The sequence below is a fragment of the Hydra viridissima genome, unplaced genomic scaffold, assembly GCF_058129835.1.
Source record: "Hydra viridissima isolate aposymbiotic clone 2 unplaced genomic scaffold, HvirCarnegie_v1 scaffold_6, whole genome shotgun sequence".
NCBI classification, from domain to species: Eukaryota; Metazoa; Cnidaria; class Hydrozoa; order Anthoathecata; family Hydridae; genus Hydra; species Hydra viridissima.
Window position 1 is genome coordinate 3,037,911 of NW_028324305.1, and position 23,152 is coordinate 3,061,062.

Below are 23,152 nucleotides of genomic sequence, written 5' to 3' on the forward strand. Positions count from 1 at the left end.
AACTTATCAACATAGATGAATCTAAAATTAAAATCATATTTGTTCATTACTATATCATTTTTACTAATTATTTTTCATACTTTTTCATTCATTACCATTTTTTAATTATTTTTTTTTTATCATTTATTTTTTTATTTCAATTTTATTATTATTTTATTTTTGTATTTGAACAAATATTCATGATATGTTTGAAGTTGAATTGTAACAATGTTATTGATTCAAAATAAAATACAGTTAGTGAGTGTAAAGTACTTACTCTATTCCTTTAATCTTGTCAATACAACAGTTCATAATTCTTTCAGCATTGTTAAGAAGGTGTCCCTGGAGTGATAACTTAGACAACACTCGTTTCACAGTACCTCCAATACCGTCACATACATTTTTGCCGTGGCTTGTGGCAAAAAAATTCCAGGAGGCTTCTACACCAAAATCGTGTTTGTGGTTTGCAAGATTCACTAAGTTGTATCTAAAATCGTAGAAATGTATGCTGTACAGCTTTACAAAGGTTGTTAATAAGCCTATTATTACAGGTATAGATTACTCACCGATTTTTGTATTGTGCAGCTGATCCATCACTGAAATAATGAATGTGTTTCAATTCTGAAACCAATGATTTGACTTTTGGTTAAAGTTCTTTAAGGAATGTGTGAACTGCAACATGGTTATGATCCATGGAGTTTGACAGTATGCAGTAACATTTTGATGTTAACCTATTGGTTGTGTTGTAGTAGGCAGCAAATGGATGTAATGTCACTTGAGTGGCTGAGAAGTATGCTGCTTGTATGGAATTTTGAACAATACATGTATAATTTTCGGCAAAGTCACCTATAACCAGAATTTCATTTTGCGGTAGAGAATCCTTCAGATTTCTAAGGTATGCAGCTTGTCTATGCCTGACAAATTCATGAATGGATAGTTTCCAAATATCGAGACTTAAATTTTCAATGAACACATGTGCATCTTCTGTGATTGTTGTTAATTCACTGCGGTCAACATTTACCCATTGTTTGAAAGTGTAAGTGTCACTATTTGTAGCATATCTTTCCAGTTCCATCTTTACAGCGTTAACTCCGCCACAGTTTTCACACTTGTGGAGCATGCATTCTTCTGAATTTACACTGCATACTTGTATAGCCATCATGGTTTTTAGCTCTAAGGTACTATCAAGAGCACAAAGTTTGAGTTTTGGGTTTTCATGATACTGACATACGCAAACACTGTGTGTACCAGAAGACCCTGCCAAAACACACCATTTAGGCCTTAAACTGGCAAATGTGGAGAAACCAACCTTTATTTCTGGGTATTTTAATTTGAACGCAGCATAAAGTTCCTTTAAGTTGCATAGAATTAAAATTTTTTGTTTATGTGATTTTCCTACATCAGTATTAACACTAATATAGTCTTTCTTGCCGGGAAGTAAACGAGAATTTTCTTCATTTTCATAAAACTCTTTTATTGTTTTAGTAACATCAGGTGTCAACTTCTTTGGTTTGTTGTTTTCCAATATTCGATCTCTAAGTATGCCTTTTTCATCCCTTAGTTTTCTTGCCTCTCTTACCATATACTGTGTAGTGTTAAACTCTTGCATTGTAAATTCAAATGTCCAATGTATTGGGACAAGTGTCAGCAATTTTATTTTTTCAGTTATGTTAACTTCTCTGTCATACTTCTCCCTTAACTTCATAACAAAGTAGTCTAATGATTCTGCTTTAAGAGTTATTTCTGCATCACTGGCTTCAATGATATTAACAGAGTTTACTGATTCATTCAGCCTTCGAACTTTAACTTTGACTCTACTTTGAAGTTGTTCATAGCTTCTTTTTTTGCTAATTATAGGGGAATGTCCAAACGATGTTAATCTTATGTTGAGATCTTCAACATTTTTTCTTATATGTCCATCATCTATATAATCAGGATCATTTTCTATTTCAACACTGATTCCATCATTTTTTGCTCTCAGCTTTCTTAAGCAGGGACAACATATCTTTTGGCCAGGAATTAGGGAGTTGTGGATGCTGTGATGAACAAGAGTTATAGGGGTTAAATTCTTTTTAATTACCTTTGTGTGAAGATTCAGAGGATTACAACAGCTACGAAAATTATTGCCATAGTATCGAAAATATTCCATTTCATGATGAGTGCAAATTGTCTTCAAGTTTTGTACACTAATTCCTGTTCTCACGCTAAGCAAATATTTATGTTCATGTGTTATATCACAAACATCTGACTTTGTGACATAGGATAATTTGTGGCACTCTTGATTTAAATGATCACCTAATGAACACGTATTGTTAGTCATTATGCCTGAATAATAATAAATTTTTACTATAAACTAAGAGTTAATAGTAAAAATTTCAAATGCTTATAAACTAGTTTCTTTAGTGACTACAATGTCTTTAAAGTGTTTATAATAATTTAAAACTAAATATGTTTTTAAAGATGTTTTACTTCAATTTAACACATACTATGAAAGAAAAACAAAAACCTAAGTACTTTATTAAAAAAAATTCTTTAATTATGGCTTAATGTTTTCTACATTTTACTTTAATTTACACACACACACACACACACACACATACACACACACACAGATATATATATATATATATATATATATATATATATATATATATATATATATATATATATATACCCAGCAAGCACACAACGTTGAAATAACGTTGATCAACGTCGATCAACGTTATTTCAACGTTGTTTCAACGTTGTGTGCTTGCTGGGTATATATATAAATATATATAAACGCTCATATCTTTTAATAGGTGTCATTTTAACATGTTACTGAATAAATGAAAACTTTTATTTGCTAAATAATATACTATACATGAATATTATTTGCTGTCATTATTAGTTTGGTACAAGGTATCAGAAAATTTTACTGACTATTTTAATTAAGCCCAAAATTTGTCGATTTCCATCAATGGCAATTTTTAACGATGTATATATTTTTTCTGTTAAACAATAAATGAAGATTTTTTAAATTTTAATTCTACTTTTATGGCAAAGATTATAGTTCTAAAATTATACATAGTTTATTATACATCAGAAAAAAATTATAATGGCATAAAAGTAGTACTTTTTTCAATTTAATGAAAATTGTTCAAATTTTGTGTGCTGATATTTTTTTTCTGAAATCAAATAAATAAGCTGCACCTTGTTTTTTATCTAGGCTAAGTTACATTTATTTAGTAAATAAAAAAATATGCATTTATTATATTACAGAAAAAAGTTATAAAGGTATTAAAATGCCAAAAATACAGTTTATTAAAAAGTAGGCTTCCATCGCAAATCTTTTAATGCCGATAATTTAGTAACGGATAATGCAAATGCATTGAAATTTTCAAATTGTTCATATTTTATTATTATTAACATAATTTCAAAAGAAGAGCAAAATCTGAGACATAGTGCCACCAACTTAGATGGAAAATTGTTGAAATCTACTGGAATGACCCAGTTGTATATAATTAATCCAAAAAGAAAGTCTTCTGGCCAAAATGACAGAGAAATCTACCCTGAGGAATTTTGTGTGATAGAAAATAGAAAAAATTATACGTATATATGTAGATATATGTAATATATGTAGAGGCCAATGCAAAACTCTTTTCAAACAGGCTGTTGACGCTGCTGATCTAACACAAAAAATATGCTGTATATATTAGTTTTGTTTTTATACACACACACAAACACACACTCACACACTCACACACTCACACACACACACACACACTCAAACTTATACACATTGTTAACATTTTTTGTTTGATAGCACTGTTATATTAACTATTATAATCTCTTGTTAATTTTGAATGTATATAATTTTTCAATTAAAAAAAATTTAAAAATTTATAATGGTTATAAATATTAAATCTAGATGTGAAAATGTGAGTGCAAATAACTTACAGTTTGATCAGTTCCATAAGATAAGTTTCAGATGTTTTTAAAAAATTTTAGTAAAATATCCTTTGAATATTACAGGATCTTATGATCTGGTAATAGTCATAGGATAATTTATTGACAACTGAGTACTTATTTCACCCAATTTAGTTAATCTTATAAGATCTTCCATCTCTTATAAATCTTACTAAGATACTGCACGAAAACTTAACTTTCAAAAAAATTTGCAAATCATAACAAGGTCTTCCAAGTTTTCTTGTACGTCTTGCAAGATTTACTAATCTTACTAAGATTCTTTTTAATAAATCCTATTAATATTTGCAAGATTCGTCGCTCTGGGCATTTAAAATTGGGTTCCACCTATAGATCGTAATCATTTAAAAGACAGTTATGGATTTCAAGAGATAAACTAATATCTTAATCTTCTGTTAAAAGGTTAACATATGCCATCTGCTACCATTTGCTTTCTGTATTCTTCATATCTTCTATATTTCCCATAAACCACACTCATAACTTTGATTGTTAAAAATGACGGTCGAAAAAAGTCATGTATTGTTTTCTAATTTGTCAATAATGATTAAAAAATATGTCACTTTTTCCTGGAGAGAGTTACACATTTTGTTTTCTAATTTGTCAATAATGATTAAAAAATATGTCACTTTTTCCTGGAGAGAGTTAAATAATTAGTTCTGGCTCAATTTAACATTTGTTAAATTGAGTCAGAACTAATTATTTAAAGACTCCGGGTTAGGGGAAAACCTCAATGAATGGGACAGTTTTTCCAAAATGCTTTTTAAACGTAGATAAAATTGTTTAATATATAAATTTAAATATGTTTGATAACCACTGACTCTTGTTTAATGATATAGTAAAACAAAAAAATTGGATTTTCATTTGGCTATTGGTAAAAAGAGAGTTTTATTGGAGCATGATATTTGTCCCATTCATTAAGTATGTCTCATTGAATGGGACAAACATAAAAGAATTAAAAATAAACGTATTTAATTCAATCATTTTTCAAAATAGTTTATTAATTGTAAATGTAGTTAAATATATAGATACATACATAAAGACCACACAAAAGATATTTTTAACTTTAAAAATTTTAACTCTAAATAAATTTCGATCAAAGTAGAACTTTCTCATTTTAGAATATTATATTTAGCTATTTTTATTTAAGTAAAATATTGCAGTATAAAAGTGTGTAAATAATACCCATTACCCATGGGGATAAAAGTAAGGGACTGCAGCATCCCTCTGCTGAGCTGTAAATAATATTTTATTAAATTCATTCAATAGGTAGTATTTTGTCCCATTCAGTATGCGCATCACTTTATCCAAAAACGATTAGTCACACCAAAAACACCATTAATTAAGTTTAAATGTTTTACTCACTGTAGTACTAGAGGCTGCTATCTATTTAAACATGGAATTTTATTTTCCAAAACTTCAAAAATTGCTGGAAAATCAGAAAAAAAAATAAAATTTTTTAAAATTACTTTTTACATTCGAAAACACAATAACATCAATAGTCATTACGGTTATAGAGCAATAGGATGGATGAGTCGATCAGTAGAATTCTTGTTTCTACCATTCTTTGTTACTGGAATTTGAATATCCTTACATCGATGCTTCTATGAGAATCTGAGTTTGTCCCATTCAATAATCGTCCATTCATTAAGGTTCTCCCCTATAACAACTTTTCGAATTTTCGAGGAATGAAAAACTTGCGTAGTTCATTTTCCTAAGTCTTGTCACTTCACATATTTCTTGTTTAGACGCAAGTGACCAACTGAAAGCATAATATCAAAACACTTACGGAAAAACGCATCGATGTAATCAGAGTCAAAGAAACGATCTTAACCCTCTGGTTAACAATTTAAAGCTAGCTTCAGTAGACGATGCAGACTTAAAGATGGTTACTGATGACTTTAACGAATGGGAGTACTTTTGTCATAAACAAACCAGTTACAAAGAAATAAAACTCGAGGAGGTGTTTGATAGAAGCTCACGTTTGATTTTGATTTCAGGACCTAAAGGTGTTGGGAAAACAAACTTTCTGCAAAACTGTCTTCATCAGTGGTCAAACGGATTACATTGGAATGGTTTAAACTTTGTATTTTATTTCGAGTTTAATAGATTCAACAAACTGCAAAATGTTTCAAACATGAAACAACTCATAAAGAATTTTTACAAGAATATTCTCAAAGGATACGAAGTTTCTTCGTTTAATGCCACAATGTTTATTATAGATGGATTAGATGAGTTCCCTTACATAGAACAATTAATTAATTATAAACCATCAAACACCATTCCTATAATAACAGCGTTTAAAGATGCCTTTAGTTTAGAAACATATAAATGTATTATAAGCGGAAATGTCTCTGCTGCAATGAGATACTGGAGCATAATTAAAGATTACAAAGATGCGGCTAGCATGCAAATTATGGGTTTTAACATAAGTGGAACAAAGACTTTCTTAGAAGATCTGTTGGGGAGTAACTCTCTAAAAAGTGACATAGAAAAACTTTACACATTATCTCGTAATGAGGAGGCTGTGCTTTCTGTCTCAATTTACTTGAAAGCAGTTTCTTCAATGCTGCTCACTTTAAACATTGAGTCAGTTAAAACTATGACCGAGCTATACGCATTGATTTTTCTTTACTTTGTGCAAAAAAATTGCAATACGAAAGAAGCATTACTTCAGCAAATGCGAACATATTAGCAGCATATATTAAAAGTCTGCGAAGTAGCCTTCGTGTTATTGGATAAAGGAAAAGTAAACGTGATGCAAAGTGAGGTTGGCTTGGTTCTAGATAAAAACGGTTCTGAACCGCTTGGCTTCATAAAAAAATCTATCACAAGTCAACAATATGAGTTTGTTCATTTAGTTTTAATGAAGTTTTGCGCCTCTGTTTATGTATTATTCAATGTTAATTGTCATGAAGTTATTGAAAACAAAAGATTGCGGCACTGCCTGCCGTTCATTTGCGGTTTTGTGCACCGCCAAGAGAGAAGCTTTTTGAATTTAATTTGCGAGCTAAAGGCACCATTACACAAGCAGGCTATTTGGCTCAAAGAGATATTGGGTAAGACAAATTCTTTTTTTAGTAATAAAACATGTTTTTGTCGTTATAACATCTGTTTGTATATATTTACTCCACTTCTAAAAACAGCTTTATCAACAATATCTATTAATATAAGCTACTCTATATCTGTCATGTATTGTCTAAAAAGTAAATATCATATAATGAAAATGAAAATCATCAAAGTATATTAGTAATGTTTCTTTATTACTAGAACACAGCATTTGTAGAATAAACCAAACTTATATTATTTTTTACCTTTTACTCAAAACTCTTTTACAGTGAAAAAAAGTAACAAAAATTTTGTGTAATAAATATAGTTAAATAGTTTTAGTATATTAGAGATATCTATTAAAATCTATTCATTTTCGAAAGTAAATATCAAAGACATTTTAGTAAAGGTTCTGATTGTTAATACTCTCACTTTAAAAAGGTAAAGTGTGTTACACTGTAAAGTTTGATTGTAACTTAATTTGAGGTTAAAAAAGTTTTTTTTATTTCGGCAAAGCGGATAACTGATATTCGCGTAGAACTTTATCATAAAAAAAAAGATTTGATTACAACTGTGTTGGTTAAAGTGGAATATGTAATGTTTGTTTATATCTTTATTCCTTTTTGCACAACAGAGTTATTATTTTGCTATTGTAGGAGTTCCAGTCAGATTTTTCGTGTATCGATGTTCTCCATGTCTTAAGTTAACCAAAAATGCTTAACGTAACAGATACATTAATTCCAAAATATTGAATTGCAATGTGCCTATTTAAAAAAAACAGCCAAAAAGCAGGTTTTTAAAGGCAAAAAGCTATGGTGTTTATTTACCATGACGATTTAACTCCTTATAATCCAAATCATCGTAAATGACTACATTTGCGCTTAAACAGGTTTTAAAATTCTTATTGTAAAAAACTGATCAAACAAATATTAGAAGAAAATTACATCAACAAGGCTTTTAATATTTATTTCTGCCTTAAAATGATGATGTAATCTACATCTTTTAAGCAGTGATTAATCAACTTTTCATTCTAACCAACCTTGACCACGCATAGTGTTGATATTCCTCGAGTACTAAAAGGGAATATTAATTGAAGTTACATCTACCAAAAGAACTTTTATGAGTTCAACTATTTTCATCTAAAAATCGTCGTCACCGGTACTGTCTTCGACGGTACCGTCGTCAAAATTTCCATTTGACTATTTCCACGATGGAAGAGATAAATTTCGTGTTTAAAAATTTCTTTTTTCGAAAAACTTCTTTTCATTAATTGTAATTTTAACACCTTAAAATTATTGTTAAAATAAATTTTGAGTAGAAAATATTTGAACCGAGTAGATAAATTTGATGAATGTTAGCGACTGTTTTTTATTTTTATTTTTCGAAAAAGTGAGTAAAATTTGAGGGCAAGTTATTGCAATATTTTAAACAAAACATATCCATATTTTTGTTTAGAAAGAATCTTTGAGATTATATATGTCTTGAGTAAAAAAACATTTACTCTTTAAAAATATTTCAAATGTCTTTTTGTCACATTCACATCTGCAAAAATTAGGTTTCGTCACTGAACTAAAAGCTAAAAAATTCTATTATCACAATGAAATTAAGACGAGGTTTTTTTAGAAATTTAATGTAAAAGTTTAAATTAAAATCTATTATTTCTAAAAAAAACTCGCTTTAAGGCAAGGTTTTTTTAGAAATTATAGATTTTAATATAAACTTTTTATAGTATATAATCAATGAAAGAATTTTTCAACTTATTTTATAAAATCTTTAAAATATATTTTAGACAACAAATTAAGAGTCCCAGTTAAAGCATAATGGCATGATAATTATAAAGCGAATGAATTCTCATGTTCTATTATTCGAAGTCTTCATTTTAATAAAATAAAAACCAGGTCGTGAATACTTTGAAATAATAACTTTTAAACAAAAAAAAATCATTAATCAAGATGGCGAATATTAGGAATTTGTCGTATAATTTTGTACTTTCAACTTCAAATTAAAGCACTTTCCATTGATTTTGAGACCCATGTTTTTATACGATTCTTAATCAACATAAAATTCTCTATCAAAATCAATCATAAAATTAGGGGGGAGGGGGGAGGGAGAAAGTCGAGTTGCGTCAAAACTACTTCACCACCATGATAACTGGAGGTACAACCAACAACACAGCGTTTATTAACCATAATTACTATTTGTTAATAAAAAGAAGCTACAATTAAGTGTATGAGGTTTAGTTGACGTAAAGTTTTAGCAAACGCTCAAGTTTTTCACCTATGCCGGATTTACTCATTTAAAATTTATAGTTCAATATTTAAAGTATGTTAAGAATGTTTGTCCATCCAACAGAATATACGTATTTTAAACTGACCTTCTATCTTTTTTCGATTTAAGCAAAAAGAAGGCCGTGTATTTAAGTAGGCCATGCCCATTAATATTTATTTACTTTATTTACAAAAAAGCCATAACATAAATACATTTGTATCACATATGATATTAAAGTTAATGCTTGTTTAAATTAAAATTTACCACCGCAGATTTTAGCTTTTCTCCATAACTTTTTTGTCCTATGTTTCTTTTATAGTTCATCCAAGATTTTTTTAATTTGTGATGAACTGATTCACCACATTGTTCTGCATAGCTACCTAAGTTAATATTATTGCAATCTACAAAGGTAGTAATTCCAGAAAATTTTTTTATAGTTCAAATAAACATATATAATTTATATCATTGTTTAGAGCTTGACCTGACTTAAAAAATGAGGGGTCATTCGGTCTTTGAAGTTAAGCGGATCTAAGGTTATTGAATTTTTTGTTGTGCAAAAATTGATGAATTTTTGTCGAAAGGTATAGGGCTTAAGTATGGAAAATTTGCAATGTTCTGGCACCGAAAAAGAGAGTATTTTAGGATCATATTGACTTTTGAATAACTTTTGAACCGTTACTATATTTGACTTAATATTTTCCATATTGATTCAACAACTATAAAACAACAAAATACCAACAAAAAAAATTTTGGGATTCCCCAGAATTATCTATTTTACAGACTGAGGGTTTTTAATTATTTACTTTGCTTTGGTGTCATATTGACTCTTAAATGACTCTTGAACCGTTATTACATTTGACTTTAAGTTTTTTATAGTGATCCAACAACTATAAGGAAATAAAATAACACAATTTTTTTTTAATCTGTGCGGACTGCCCAAGTTCATCTATTTTACGCAAAATCAAACAAAAAACGTCATAAATGCAAACTCAAAATCAAAACAAAAAACGTCATAAGATATGCGAAGGAATATAGATATATATATGCATAATTTCTATATACAAATCCTTGGAATCTGTTCTTCAAGAAAACATAAATAAATACTTATTATAAAAAGAGGAAAGACTAAACTTGCAATTTCCACAAGGACACTTTTAAAAAACACTTTTTTTTCTATAGAAATAAAAGTTTTGAAACGCTAAGAACTAAAATTTTATGAGTAAAAGTTAAAAAGTGTCCACATTCCATTAGATTCCTCATCCCTTTTTTAATATATGCGGAAAGATTTATAAAAATTGGATGTGTTTTGGTACAAGGGAATCCTAGCCTCCAAAAGCTTCGTTTTAAAAAAATGTTCCCACTTGCAGCTTTTTTCTTAAAAGTGGTCTTAAGATATGGATAAAATTTAAATGAAGCCATATAATCCATAGCACTTTCTATATAAGGCTGGAAAGAGGTTGAGTAACACTAATTGATTCAAAAAACCTCAAGGTGTTTGCTTAAGCATACAAAAAGATATAAAAGAGTAAAGTTCATGAAAATTTCGTGTTTTTTGTCAAACGTCAAATGTTTTTCGTTTAGCCGTGGAATCGCCAACAAAGGTGAGAATGTGACACACTAAAATATCTATTTTCCATGAAACTGTCAAGTCATAGCCAAATACATCTTTTCTATATAGTTGATGAGTAGAAAATGAACTTTTGAAATCTTCAATTTTAACAGAAACATCTGTATCCATTTCCAAATCAAACACATCTGATTTCACTAATGAAAACTTAAGCAAACAATTAGTTATTGGCAAAATATTGATTGTTGCAGTTAAGCTAACATCCCTCTTCAAAATATCTAACAGAATAATAAATCATTTATCATTGTTTCCATCTAAACCTACACCATGATACCCTCTCATTTATATGTATTGTGTTTTCAACCAGCTTTGAAAAGCTGGCCAAACATGTTAAAGCAAAGTACCAAGTTTATCCACAACCCCTATCATAATGTGAAGCTCAGGTGGGGGAACAATGTGTTCAAGAAAAGTTTTTTGATCTTCTTTTAAGTAAATTAAATGAGGGTTTATTACATTTTTGTATTTCTGTATTTTCAATCTTTTTTTTATACCATATACAAATTGATCATAACATAAGTCTATGAAGCCCAACGTTCTTATTTTCCCTGCTTCAAGGGAGCACTCTCCTTCACAATACAGACAGGCATATTTGCCAGAGTGACTTGGAAGTTCGAAAACACTGTTCGCACACTTTAGATTGAATGCCATGTTCACTTCTTCAAGTTGAAGAGGTGCCAATAATTCTTGGAGATTGCCATTATCCTCTGAGACCATCTCCACAATGGCAAGAATATTTCATCGCTTCATAACAGAATCTTCATATATTTCAAAAGTAAAATAATGATTTTTTAGATCGAAAACATCAACAATAACTCAAGAAGTTTTGACCACCATTTAAAGATATTCAGAGTTTCCTGCAATTCAGTCATTTTAAAATTAATACACAATTCTACAGCACTTGTTAGATTCCTGTGTAAAGTAGAACATAATTTTTTGGTTTTATTTTTAGAGAGTTCTTATGCATTTTATAGCTCCATAATATTTTGAAACAAGTTATGATTTACTTTCGTTCTTTTTGTCTTAATTTCATTTACTCCAACTGTAACAGAGAGAAGATTTCCACCTGTAAACATCTTGAACTGCTCTACACTTACAATGCTTTCACGATCCATTTTAAGCTTTAACAATCCAGATGCTACTTGTTCTGCATGATTATCTCCAAGTGATTCACTAATATCTATGATATTGGTTACAGCTTTACTTTTGCAACAATCATGAGAAACTCCTCTGAAATTAATAGTAAGAATTTTATAACAGTTTTTGAAATAAGTAAAAACAACATAAAAATCTATTGAATCAAACTGTAAAATAACATAAAGAGAAAAAATGTTTTAACTGATCTTATTTTAACCTTGTTTTTAAATTATAAAATTATAAATATAAATAATCTATACTAAGATTTAAATAGCAGAGTCCACAGATTTTTTCAGCCACACTTAAAGAATTTGACCCTGGCTAATTATTTGTCTGGATACATAGCAGTAAAGAGGTTCGCCTAATAGTATTCCTATTTACCTGAAATACATTACTTTCTATCAAATCCATTCCTTTCTATTAAATACGTTATTGTACCTGAAGTATATTATATAACATCAATATGTATGTGTTTGTGTATATATATATATATATATATATATATATATATATATATATATATATATATATATTTACATACTGGCTAGAGAGTATATCAAAGGTACTTTAATGTATATGTATATAAATGGGTTATTTTGACTACCATAATGGCTGACTTTATTAAAACTTTGGAAGAAAAAAAGCCAAAAATTATGCGTTTTAATTTTGAAAATATATATATTTAGACTTAGTTCAGATTTTTCTGACAACATGTATTGTGTTTACTAATGCATATGATTGATTAAACGTATAAAATCAGGAGTGGGGAGAGTTTCAACCTGGGGGTCAATATGGAGAACAGTGTTGCTTCACTTTTTCTTTAAGGAGTTTTTGTGAAGTTAGACATCTAGATAATACATACAATTGGGAAGGATTAACTTGTAAAACCGGTAAAGATAGGCAAAACGACATCTTTACTCGACTTGAAGATTTATAATATATTTGAACTAAAATTTGGCATTTAAAAAAAAAAAAAACCTATCTAATTATGTTTTTCGGAATGCTGATAAAAGAAAGAGACGTTCAGAGTAAGATCTAAGAGATATCGAGAGAAATTGGAAGTCGATCCAAATAAAAAAGCAGCTTATGCTGCTAAAGCAAAATTAAGAGTTTTAAAAAGTCGCTCTCTAAAAAGAAAACTTTTAAATCAATCTCAAAGACCAAGCTCATCTTTTAAAAACGTTCAACAAAGAGGAAAAGCATTTAAGAAAGTCTTAAAAGCACTACCAACTTCAAAGAAGAATCAATCTAAAGTTCTTTGTATTCTTTCAAATAGCTCTGCTTGGAAAGATAATTCGGGTCTACCTTCAGCATGTTCAAAGCTGTATTGTCTTTTTGAAAGTGATGTTTTAGCAGTTAACTTTTATAATGAAGATGAAGTTTCCCAAAATCACCAAACAAAAAAGATGTCACTCGAATTCAATTATCTGACGGAAAAGCAAACAATATTCAGATACGTTATTTATATTATACGCTAAAAGAAGCTTTCGAGTTATTCAAGGAAAAGCATCAGCACATAAAAATTGGACGTAGCAAATTTTGCGACCGTCGTCCACGCAATGTGAAATCCGTTTCAAAATTTCCGCATAACCTTTGTGTTTGTAGTTTACATGAAAATATGCGATTTGCCTGAGATGCATTAACAAAATCAATTCAAGCGTCTTCAATCAAACTTGGATCTGAAATGATGAAAAACTTTGTTTGTGAACCGTACACCTACAATTAGGCCTATGACAAATGCATTGCATGCAAAGGTATGAAACAGTTCGATAAACACTTGCAAACTATAAATACATTTGGTTTCGAAGCATCATGGGATGAGTGGAGAAGGCCTGATACTAAAACATAAGCAAACATTGAAAAAATTTAAAAAACGTCTACTGTTACAGAACTTATCCAACATCAGCGATGCGTGATCAGTTCGTTAAACACGAATTTGTAAAGAAATACCAATCAACAATTTTTAAGAAACTGCAAGTTTTGACCAGTATTAATTCTGAAATTGCGGTAATCCAAGTCGACTGGGCTGAAAATGCTAGGTGCTTCTATCAAAATGAACCACAAGCTGCTCAATTTGGTCAAAATCAAGTTTCTATTATGACCCTTGCAGTCTGGAAAATTGAGTTAAAAACCTTTGCCATAGTTTCTGATTTAACTGATCATACAAAGTCTTCCGTTATATTGTACATTAACAAAATCCTTATTACTGATCAAGTCAAAGAAGTACACTTGTTCAGCAAATATGCGACTTCTCAGTTCAAAAACAAAACCTCTATGGCTGCAATGGCTGTGGTTGATAAACATTTTCATAAAAAATTCTTCTTGCATTTTTTTGCAGCGATGCACGCAAAAGGAATGGTTTACGGAGTAGGAGCTACTGCTAAGCGAATCGCAGCCCTGAGAGTTAAATCTAGTCAATGCGAGGTCAGGTCAGCAGCGGATTTTGCGTTCGCATTACATATGTCAGAAAACGACACAAGACAACAAAAAAATGAACTTGGATTCAGTTCAACTTTAATTTATTCAAGAAAAATCAAAGATATATCAAAATCACATTATTTTTATGTTCACAATGATACCGTTGTTCCGATGCTTTCACCTGAGTATAAATAAAACTTTTTACAAAATGACAAAATTCACCTTAAAAGTTCACCTTAGAAAAAGTATTATCATAAGGGGTCTGGATTTGTAACATGAAAATAAATTATCGCTGAAAACTCCCTGTTAAATGCAATTTCATCCGAAAATCGATTCTAAAATTGGTTATTAAACTTGTGGAGCTAATGCAAAAGATAGTATGTAGTTTTATCCTAAACTGACATTTTTTAAACACTATTTGACAATATACCCTTTAGCAGTCGACAATCTGTTTTTCAGCTTAAAGAAAACTCTGTCAAGTGTCGAAGGTGGTCCTTGAGGTAAGTTAAAGCATAAAAGTTACAAAAAATTATCATATTCTCTAAAACTTTTTTATTGCTTCCTGTTGGGTTTTGTTCAACTTTGATTTTTGTAAAAAGATTCTTTAAGTAATTGCTGAATTATTTCAAATGCAGTCTTTTTCCTTTCTAAATTGCTAAATAATCTTTTACAAAACACATTAAAACCATTTCAAAATTTAAATTAACTGAAAAGATATTTTCCTAAAAATAATGACTTTTTAAATTAAAATCAAAAAAAGCTGTTGGAGCGGAAAACTTTCGCATGATTATCATTTGCCTTTAAAAATACATAAATTAGAAATAAAAAGTAACTATTGCTCTATGAGATTGAAAAATTAAACTATTCTACTCCTTCCTTATTAGAACACAGTGATCAAAGTAAAGAGCTTTTCATTAAATGCTTCTATGAGGCACAGTTTCCTATAAACAATGATTTCATAACTCCAATCGAAAAGCTGCTTGTAAATGTACAAGTTATGCGAAAAGAGGGTTAAGGAGTGAAGCATGATAAAACATTAAATACTCAATACTGGATTGCAAGGAGTTTATATGACAAGCAACAACTCGATGATGCTGAAAAACTGTTTAGAGATGTGGAAGCTATGCAAAAAGAAGTTTTAGGAGAGAACCATGTTGATGCACTAAATACTCAATACTGGATTGCCATGTGATTATATAAAAAGAAGCAATACCAAGAAGCTGAAAAGCTTTTAGAATTGTTGAAATAAGGCAAAAAGTTGTTTTAGGAGAGAAGCATGCAGATACACTAACTACTAAAGTCTGGATTGCAATGTGCTTTTATGACAAACAACAATTCGATAATGCTGAAAAACTGTTCAGAGAAGTAGAATTGGTGGGAAAAGAAGTTTTTGGAGAGTAGCAAGCAGATACACTTGTTACTCAATACTGGATTGCAATGTGCTTATATGACAAACAACAATTCGAAAACGCTGAAAAGCTGTTCAGGAATGTAGAAGTTTTGGGAAAGGAAGTTTTAGGAGAGATGCATGCTGATGCACTAAATGCTCAATACTGGATTGCAAAGTGTTTATATGACAAACAACAATTCGATAATGCTGAAAAACTGTTTAGAGATGTAGAGGTTATGCAAAAAGAAGTTTTAGGAGAAAAGCATGCTGATACACCAAATTCTCAAGTCTGGATTGCAATATGCTTGTATGACAAACAACAATTCGATAACGCTGAAAAGCTGTTTAGAAATGTTGAAGTAAGGCAAAAAGTTGTTTTAGGAGAGAAGCATGTTGCTACACTATATACTCAATACTGGATTGAAATGTGCTTACATGACAAGCAACAATGCAATAATGCTGAGAAAATGTTTAGAGATGTAGAAGTGATGCGAAAAGAAGTTTTTGGAGAAGCATGCTGATACACTAATTACTCAATACTGGATTGCAAGGTGCTTATATAAAAGGAAGCAATACCAAGAAGCTGAAAAGCTGCCTAGATGAAAAGAACCAATACCAAAAAGTTTAATTGCTTCTTTGAAGTGTTGAAGTAAGGCAAAAAGTAGTTTCCGGAGTTAAGGATGCCGATACTCTAAGTACTTAGTACTGGATTGCAATGTGTTTAAATAAAAAACAAAACTTTGATAATACTGAAAGACTGTTTAGAGGTATAGTTGTTATGCGAAAAGAAGAGAATGAGAAGAGAATCATCGTGATTCACTAAATTCTAAATTCACTGGATTACAAGGTGTTTATATGACTAACATCACTTCAATAAAGCTGAAAAGTTGTTTAGAGTTGTAGAAGTTATGCGAAAAGTAGCTTTAGGAGGAAAGCATGCTGATAAACTTAATAATCAATACGGGAATTCAATGTGTTTATACAACAAACAATATCGATATGAAAAATTGTTTAGAATTAAAGATGTTGTCCAAAAAGAAGTGATTTGAGATAAAGACGATAATTCTGCCATGAGCTTGATCACAGTGTTTTCAGCTAAACATAAGTTGAAACACTAAATACTCAATGAGGATTGCAAGGAGCTTATATCAATATCACTTCTATAATGCTGAAATCTATTTAAAGATGTAGTAGTTATGCGAAATTAGATTCAGGAGAAAAACATTCTTCTTCAATAATTACTCAATTATGCATTTCAATGTGCTGATATCACAAAGAGCAATTTGATAAAGCTGAAAAATTGTTTTGAAATGATGAACTTATGCATGAAGAAGTTTTGTTAAAAAAGCATGCTGATGCAATAAATACTCAATAGTGGATTGCAATTTGCTTAAGTAAAAGGAAACATTTCGATATAACTCTGATAAGCGATGTAGAACTCATGACACTTGGATTTAGCTTACATTGATGCAAATGTACTTAACACTTAATGCTAGTATGCAAGATTCTTATATAATAAGAAACTATTCGATAACGCTGAAAACGTGTTTAGAGATATAGAAGTATTGGGAATTGAAGTGTTAGGAAAGAATGACATCGATGTATTAAAAACTATATCCTGATTTAAAAGGTACTTATATGACAAACAAAACTTTGATATCGCTGAAAATGTGTTTAGAGATGTAGAAAATTTGGAAAATGTGATTTTTTGAGAGAGTAGTTTTGATACTTTTAGTACTTTATTCTTGATTGCAATGTATTTGTTTCGTCTGTAGTAAGAGCATTTCTGTTGTTATGGTACCCCACAGTTTATTTGTGTTTGGTTGATTGTCATGCACAATATTTTCCACGCATGATATTTTAACGCATAACATTTTAACGCACAACATTTTCTTCATAGATTTGTAAAGAATTGAATGCCGGTGTTTTTAAAAATTCAATAAATATTAAAAAGCAGCAACCAACGCCTTGTGGACAAATTTAATATAGTACTAGACACTGTCAACGACGTGTGGTATTGAAAGAGTAAAATGACTAAAAGACATGCTAGATAATAAGATCTTTGATTTAAACTCTAATTTAGCTTACTGTTATGGATAACAAAAAAAAAAATAACGGAATAAATCCATGAGCGATAATAGAAGGAGTATTAGTAATGTCATAAGGACTCAAATGTTCCCAACAAACCCCAATGATAATGTTCTGACAAATCCCCATTTAGCCAGTACATTCTAAAACAATTTAGTTAAGGTATCCTATGCAAAAAAACTCTATAAAAAGCACATGTTAAGTAAGTCCAAAAAATATTCAAATAGTAGTAGAAGTTATCAAACTATTTTATTTTCTTTAATAATACAAGATTACAGATATTATTTTATAAAATACAATATTATAACAAACTAATTGCATTTACAAAAATTTACTTTCATGTGTTCAATTCTTTAAAATTCTTGAGCAGAAAATCTAATTTTTTATAATTTGATTTATCCAACAACAAAATAGTATGCTTTTAAGTTCTTTAAATCTTCGTAACTTATTTGTTTTAATAAATTGCTCGTAAGTCGGTGCAAGAGTTCTGTTTCCACAAACCCAGTGTTCCGACTAACCTTGGTATTCTCTATATACAAACAACGAAATAAGTTTTACTAGGCATTCTTTTATTTTTACGTTAGATTGTCTACAAGTCATGACTATATCGAAAAGGTTAGAAACAATTTGCAAGTGCCGCAATTCAACCCGTTGTGTTATTTAAGTTGTTTACATCTTTGTATTCTCTAAGTAATTTCAATTTTAAATTCTTTAGATAGAAATACACGACAAAAGTTTGAAATTTATTGCATTGCATGTTGCAAATGACTCGGACTAAAGCAGTTTTCAATGAGTATTACCCTAACAATCAAGATAGAAGTTGATTTTTTTCAAGCTGACAAAAATGGCTGTCTTTGTTAATCTATTGACACCCCTAAAACGGCAACTATAAAATTTGTCAGTTGGCTGAAAAACAGAGAAATGGTTTTTTGCAAATAAAGAAAAAAATTTGTTGAAGACCTCATAAAAAAAGACGTTTAATAAGTGCCATGTTTGTTTTAGTAAACAAAAAAAGCACCTATATAAAGTCTGAGTGAAAATATATCATAACTTTAACGCTTTAAACTCAATCTTTGAGCTGTGTCTATGTTGAATTTAAAAAAAGTACCAAAGCTATTGGTTAAGCTAAAGCGATGTGAACATTTCTTTTTATTTAAATGTCTGGTGGAAGAAAGGAAACAAAAGCGTACAATAACATGTAAAAGCAACACGTTTTACCGGCAATCCTAAGAATATATTTATCATAATGATTTCAAGCCAATTATCAGGTTCCCTCGTTATATTGTTGACACTTGCTTTAATAATATTTTAAGTCAAAACAAATAAAATTGTCAGATCTTCAAAGTTCAATTTTAACAAGCAAATATTGAGTTTATGGAACTTTCATGTTCTTATATATTTTCACTCAGGTGATGTTTAGCTGATGTTTGATGCTACGAAAATAGCAGCATAATAAAATATTCTACCTAGAGGTGTGCCAGATTAGGTTTTTTATTTTCGATCGAGTTCGATTGAGATTTCAAAAAATTCGATCGAATTCGAGTTCGAGTTTGAGATTATAAACAAACGAGTGAAAGTGTACATTCAATTCATTTAAGAATGTCATCATCAACAAACCATGCTTATCCTAATGCTAAAAGTCTACAAATTTTTATGAAGAAAGGTAAGTTCTTCTACATGCTCTGATAGAAAAATGAGCAAGCCTAGCAAGATAAGAAAAACAACTTTTATTTTGCTCCACCATGTCAGTGGACAACCATCGCGCCCCATTGCCATATCTTTCAATTATGTCTTCACATCATCATCAAGCGCACTCGTACTTGACACATCAGCATCAGTAACATTGTCGTTGGTTGCAGTTGCTGTCATCATGTTATTGAGGGGTTTCCACCAGCCTGTTGATTATGTTTCTAGTGTAGATTCCGTCACTGAGTGCAGAGACTGGACTGGTTTTGGTCCTGAAGCTGGTACTGTTGGAAGTTCTTTGAGTAATTCACAAAGCTTTGATAAGTTGGCCGCCAGCTTCTCAAGTTGTTTGCAGTAAAGTGACTTGTACCAGGGATCTACCAGTGTGAAATTGCATCTGGCTAATAAAGTGTTACAGAAATAGTTCAAGGAATATAGATAACTAGATATTAATACATTAGATGAGTATGATCATGGTCCGTAATTCAATTGAAGTTAAAGAAAGCTTTATGTGGAAATAGGTAATTAAAAATTAGTGCGTGATTGATAATGACAGTGAATGTCGAAAAAAGGTTGATAAAACTCTGAAATATTCATTTATATACTGAGTCTGGGTATATAAATAATTATTTATGTCACCTCTTCAAAAGAAGAAAATCTTCTTTCTAAAGATGCCACAACTCTCCGCGCCAGTGAAATTCCAGAGCTTCTGTTTGCAATATCACTGATGAAACTTTGCAATTTCTGGTGTAATCCATGCAGAGCTGGTATTTTCATAGATAACGTTGGGTAAGTTTCACCACACAGCTCTCTGCTAGCCTGTTCAAAAGGAGTTGAAATCTTTACATAACCCTCGGCAAGTTTCCATTCGTTCGTAGTGAGATTCTCCACCATACCAGTTAATTCGGTTTAGGCTGATAAGGGCGCTTTCTCCTCGATAAGGCGTTGAATCATGTAATGGTCGGAATTTCAGCGCGTTGATACACTCATTATGAGCCCATGCTCATCTCCTTTTTAATTGCTCTTGTTGTGCTTACAGCAATGGAGATGATTGAATACTGTGATGGTAGTATGAGACGAATTTTTTACATTTCGCTATCATACTAATCATGCCTTTAATTTGGGACACTGCATCATTAATTAATAATTAAAGCGTATGAGCAAAGCAAGGTAAGTCCATAAAGTTTTGGCACATGCTCATTGCTGCTCTCATATTACTACCATTATCTCGAAGAACGTATATTGGTAGTAATATGAGAGCAGCAATGACTTCAATTGACTTCTCAAGAGATTCAAATATTGCTTCGCCCGTATGTGACACAGCCACAAGTGGTTTATTCTCCAATCTAATCGCATTTAAAAACCAGCAGTTAAATATATCAAACAAAATGATATATAGGAATCCAGTGCGCGAAAAGACAATATGTCTGTGGAAATGTAATAGGATGGCATAAAGCACTTATCGAGAAACTTCTCTATAATTTACATCTTGTGTAGATTCTAAAAACGTAATTTCAATACAGAATGAAGACAGTTCTAACAAAGTTCAAATATCTAAAATGAATAAAGAAAATGAAACATATTCAACAGCCGTTATTAACCATGCAGTTGTTTTCAGTGAAGGTGTTATAGCAGTGATAACATCTTCACTGTAAGGAAATGAATAGATTTTACAGAGAGCTATCAATTTTTATTACTTTTCTAACGAATGGCTTGCGTAGAAATAAAAGACGAGTTAAGAGGTAAAAGATTGTTCTCCGTTGGGATAATAAAGTTGTTAGCCATAATTAAGATTATGCAAAAACGGTTGGAGTATTTTGAAATACCATATGTTTTTTCCATTTGCACTGACACTATTGCTGCAATCACTGATTGTATGATTGGCTTTGGTATATTGTTGTGCGAAAAAAAAACTTTCCGTTCCGAAAAATATAGAACACTCATCCTAACCAAACAAATAATTTTTTTCGTAACTGTTACAAAACTTACCCAACTTTTATGTTTCAGTTATAATTTTTTGAAGTATTTAATAACTTCTTCATGTTTTAATAAACAAAAAAAACATTCGCTAAATTAAAAAAAAAAAAAAACCGAAAATGAAAATCTTTTCATTTTTTTCTACTTTTAAATATTCCAATAAATAAACAATCCAAACATCAACTTAACATATATCAGCAGATCATATATTAGTAGATATAATCAAGTTTACAAAAACCATGCTAAACGTGTGTGAAGCAAAAAATTTATCTTTGCGTATAGAAAAGTTGTCCCAAAACAGGAATTGAAAACCACGAGTTTTAAAGAAGTGTTTCCCAAAGTTGAACCGACGTCTTACAAGGGGCAATATGATAAATAATTGGAAACCAGGTATATTTGCCGCATTTCGAAAAGGAAACCAACTCCAATGCAATCATTTAAGTATTTAATCATTTAATATTTACTTTAGATTTACTAAGTAATAAGCTCTCAACAATACGAAATTTAAAAAAGTGTTATTTAATTAAAGTTGTGCAGCAGACGCACAATTACTCTTATTTTAAATTCAAGATATTTTGTCAAAGGGCACACGCTATACCGCAGTGCAGTTTATATGTAAAATGTACGTCGCCTTTGTGGAGATAAGATACTCAAGTTTATTATGCAGTTTTATCTTAATATATGTACACAATTAGTTCTCAATAGCTGAAAGAAATTTACATATTGTGACAGTTCTTCAACTTGTATTGCAAGTTCAGCTAAATTGGTTGACGAAATGCAAAGTAGTTAATGATAATCTAAATTCTAAATGTCATCGATTTAGAAGAATTTCTTTTCTGAATTTTTTTTTTAATGTTTTTTGTTAATTATAATCCAGCTTCAATAATTTATTTTTAAATGTTCATGCTAATCTGGAAATGAAACGCTCATTTTGAAAAACACGTATTTCCATCTTTACTAATATTTTTAAGTTTGTTTGTAAAATTTTTTTTACATTTGAACGAATGACATGAAGCTTACAACAAGAAAATTCGAAATCTAGTTTTTAAAAGCAGCTGGTTCATAAAAACGCACCTTCGTTCAAAGTAGTGACCACTGTCATAAGCTTTCCTGTAAGACATCGTTTTCTTAAGCCAACTGGTTAGTATTGCGAACCAAGTTGTTAAAAAACGGCCCATAAAAAAAAATAAAACTCAGTCCTAGTATAGTTGAGGAGGTTTGTGGGCGCAACGTAACACCAGGAGCAAAAATGTTTGCTGCCTCACAAAATGTAAGCAAGCTTTAAGTCACAGGAGATAGATAAATAGTTATTAAAGCAATTCTCTCACACACATAAGAAACTCAAATACTAAAAAAAAAAAAACTAACTAGATGACTCTTATTTACCGTTTAGTTGTTATGACCTATAGCTCTCTTTGCCCCCCGCTAGCTCTCCCAATGCTCAGCAGAATAATTAAATGAAATACCATGCATGCTTATTAATATTTATAGTAAATAAAATACTTTTTAATACTAAATCTAACATTCAAAATATCCCTTAAGTCTCCAAAATTTGTAATAATAAAAAACACAAG

At 30.3% G+C, this 23,152-nt stretch overlaps 1 protein-coding gene and 1 pseudogene across 3 annotated transcripts in view; one reads left to right on the plus strand and one right to left on the minus strand.

The window, feature by feature from the left end:
- Positions 1–23,152, plus strand: part of LOC149886636 (NACHT, LRR and PYD domains-containing protein 9-like) — a 41,169-nt gene that overhangs the window by 7,762 nt on the left and 10,255 nt on the right. The window contains exons 1-3 of one of the 3 annotated variants that reach the window (XR_016453429.1): positions 5,246–7,001; positions 14,897–14,937; positions 15,322–16,689. Coding sequence is in view for 2 of the 3 variants with exons in the window: in XM_090090722.1 (XP_089946848.1) it covers positions 5,828–6,637 (810 nt within the window). In the remaining variant the exon portion in view is untranslated. Of the gene's footprint in view, positions 1–5,245; positions 7,599–14,896; positions 14,938–15,321; positions 16,690–23,152 lie in introns of those variants that run through there. The other 2 variants (XM_090090723.1, XM_090090722.1) reach the window with 2 other exon arrangements.
- LOC149886639 (uncharacterized) lies at positions 10,814–11,997 on the minus strand (annotated as a pseudogene).